The sequence below is a fragment of the Nestor notabilis genome, unplaced genomic scaffold, assembly GCF_000696875.1.
Source record: "Nestor notabilis isolate BGI_N333 unplaced genomic scaffold, ASM69687v1 scaffold14091, whole genome shotgun sequence".
NCBI lineage: Eukaryota > Metazoa > Chordata > Aves > Psittaciformes > Psittacidae > Nestor > Nestor notabilis.
In genome coordinates, this window is record NW_009914335.1 from 74675 (window position 1) to 76753 (window position 2079).

At 46.8% G+C, this 2079-nt stretch overlaps 1 protein-coding gene across 1 annotated transcript in view; it reads right to left on the reverse strand.

The window, feature by feature from the left end:
• LOC104412802 (G protein-coupled receptor kinase 5) overlaps nucleotides 1–136 on the reverse strand; it is a gene marked incomplete at its 5' end in the record, with an annotated part of 72715 nt that extends 72579 nt beyond the window's left edge. Inside the window, one exon of the mRNA XM_010023618.1 lies at nucleotides 47–136. Coding sequence (XP_010021920.1) covers nucleotides 47–136 — 90 coding nt within the window. The remainder of the gene's footprint in view (nucleotides 1–46) is intronic.
• Nucleotides 137–2079: the final 1943 nt, after the last annotated feature.

A 2079-nucleotide genomic window follows, 5' to 3' on the forward strand; every position in this document is an offset into this window, starting at 1 on the left:
CATGTTTTATCTATGCAATGCTTCCAAAGAAGGGGAAAGCTCTTACCTATTGTTCTTCGGAGATCTTCACACTGGCTAATGTGAGGGAATTTCAAGATTTCCTTCCACTTTTTGCTTTTGCCTTTGCGTTTCCCTCCACCCCCTGCAGAGAAAGAAACATCAGAATTAGATTGCTTTGGGTACACAGCCCCATCCGGAGTTTACCAGCCCAGCCACAGTTCTTATGGATATCATTAATAATTAAAACTAAGACACTGTGGGTAGATATATGGATCACATCTGAGCTTGTCTTGGCTGCAAGAGACTGAGGAGATAGTATTTGGCAGAAGATCAGCTTGCTAGAAATTGGGCCCCACCAGGTCCCATTCAAATAACAGTGCTGAACTGAGCATCACCAACAACACCATCTCTGCCCCAACTGACAGCCATTTCACACAAGTCAAATCATCTTGTAACATTACAGCTCACATCTTTCCAATCTGAATCTCCCCTTTCTGGTTTTGGGATGAGCCCCAATTCCATCCCAAAAGTGCTGGAAACTGAAGATCACAATTCAGTTCTCACCAACCTCCCCTCACGTTACATATACTGCCAACATGGCATTACTGCTGATGTTACACACTGGTCACTGCTGCTTCCACAGGAGAACAGTGGGCTAAAATTAATCTAATATCCTCATAAGAAGAAGATTTCTCTTTGGTTCTTTTTTTCCTTCTTGTCTTCCCTGAGATTTCCTGAATTGGACTGTCTTAAAGGGAATGGCCTAGCTGGCTTCCTCTAGCTCTGGCTGGAGAAGGTCCAAGATCCTCAACCTATCCATGCTGATGAATTCCCCACATCGATGTCCCTTCATAAACACCTTGCTGCCTGCATCACTGGTATCTCTGGGTGCCACATCTGAGCCTGCAAGGGGATGTCTGCTGCACTGGCTTCTGACCAGTAGAGTTGGCATTTCCAGCGTACTTCCCTTTGCTCACTGCTGGGATCACTAGGTGACACGCTGCCTATGGGGTTAAGCTCCCCCAGCCCAAGCAAGCCTAATGCAGGCTGCCATGCTGTGTGTGCTCTTCCCCAGCGTCTGCTGGATGGGCACTCAGACCTGAAGCAGCTCAGGCCAAGAGGACACGTTTAGACTTTTATTGTCTTTTTGTTTTCCAGTCATCAGGCAGTTTTTAGTCCAGCCTCACCTGGGTTTCTCTTTTATGCCCTCACATTCTTTATGCGACCACATCAGAGGGCAGGAGGTGTGGTGTGGTGCTGGGGGTTCCGTTCCCAGCTCCTCGGTGTGCCTGTCCTGCTCAGAGAGGCTGTGCAGCCAACAGAGTATCCCTGTGGACATGGAAGCCCAGATGCAGACTGAGGTTCTCCCACTTGCTGTGTTTACTGCAGCTCAGTCCCTGCACACAAAATGTGATTCACTGGAGTCTGTTTTACATGCGCTGGCACGTCGGGTGACTAATTCAGAGCTGAGTTAATTCTGTAGAGGGGCTGGTAGAGTCACAACTGCAGATTGAGGGTGTATTGGGTACTACTTGATGCTGCAGGCTAAATTAGGAGAGCACTGACTCAAAAGGTAGCAGACCATTACAGAGAAAACATGAGCCTGGATAAAAAGTGTGAAGTATTTCTCTCTGTGGGGTGTTGCTGCTCACACAGCGTAACCTCTGGTGCAGGAGTGCTCCTTCTGCATCTCACCTTTTATTCCTTTGCTTTTAGTGGCCAATGGTTTTGTCATTGCAGATCTTGTCTTGAGTTATTTTAAAGTCTTTACTGGCAAGATCTTATCATGTCTACATTATACAATGTAGGGCAGAGACACTTGCAGTATCCATAAAGGAACTAGCTTGTTTAGACTACCAGGAGAACAGTTATATTACTCTTTCCAGGAACTGGTCTTCAGCAAAGCACAGAGAGCTGTGAAGCTGTGACTGTCTCCACGCTAGGCAGTATCATGCAACACAGATGGACCCTTTGAGTCTATATATATGTAGATATCCTGCTTCAATCTCCCCTCTTCAGTGCATCCTAAACACTGCAGCTAAAGTCATTTCCTCTCCCATCCCTCCAGCCACTGTATCA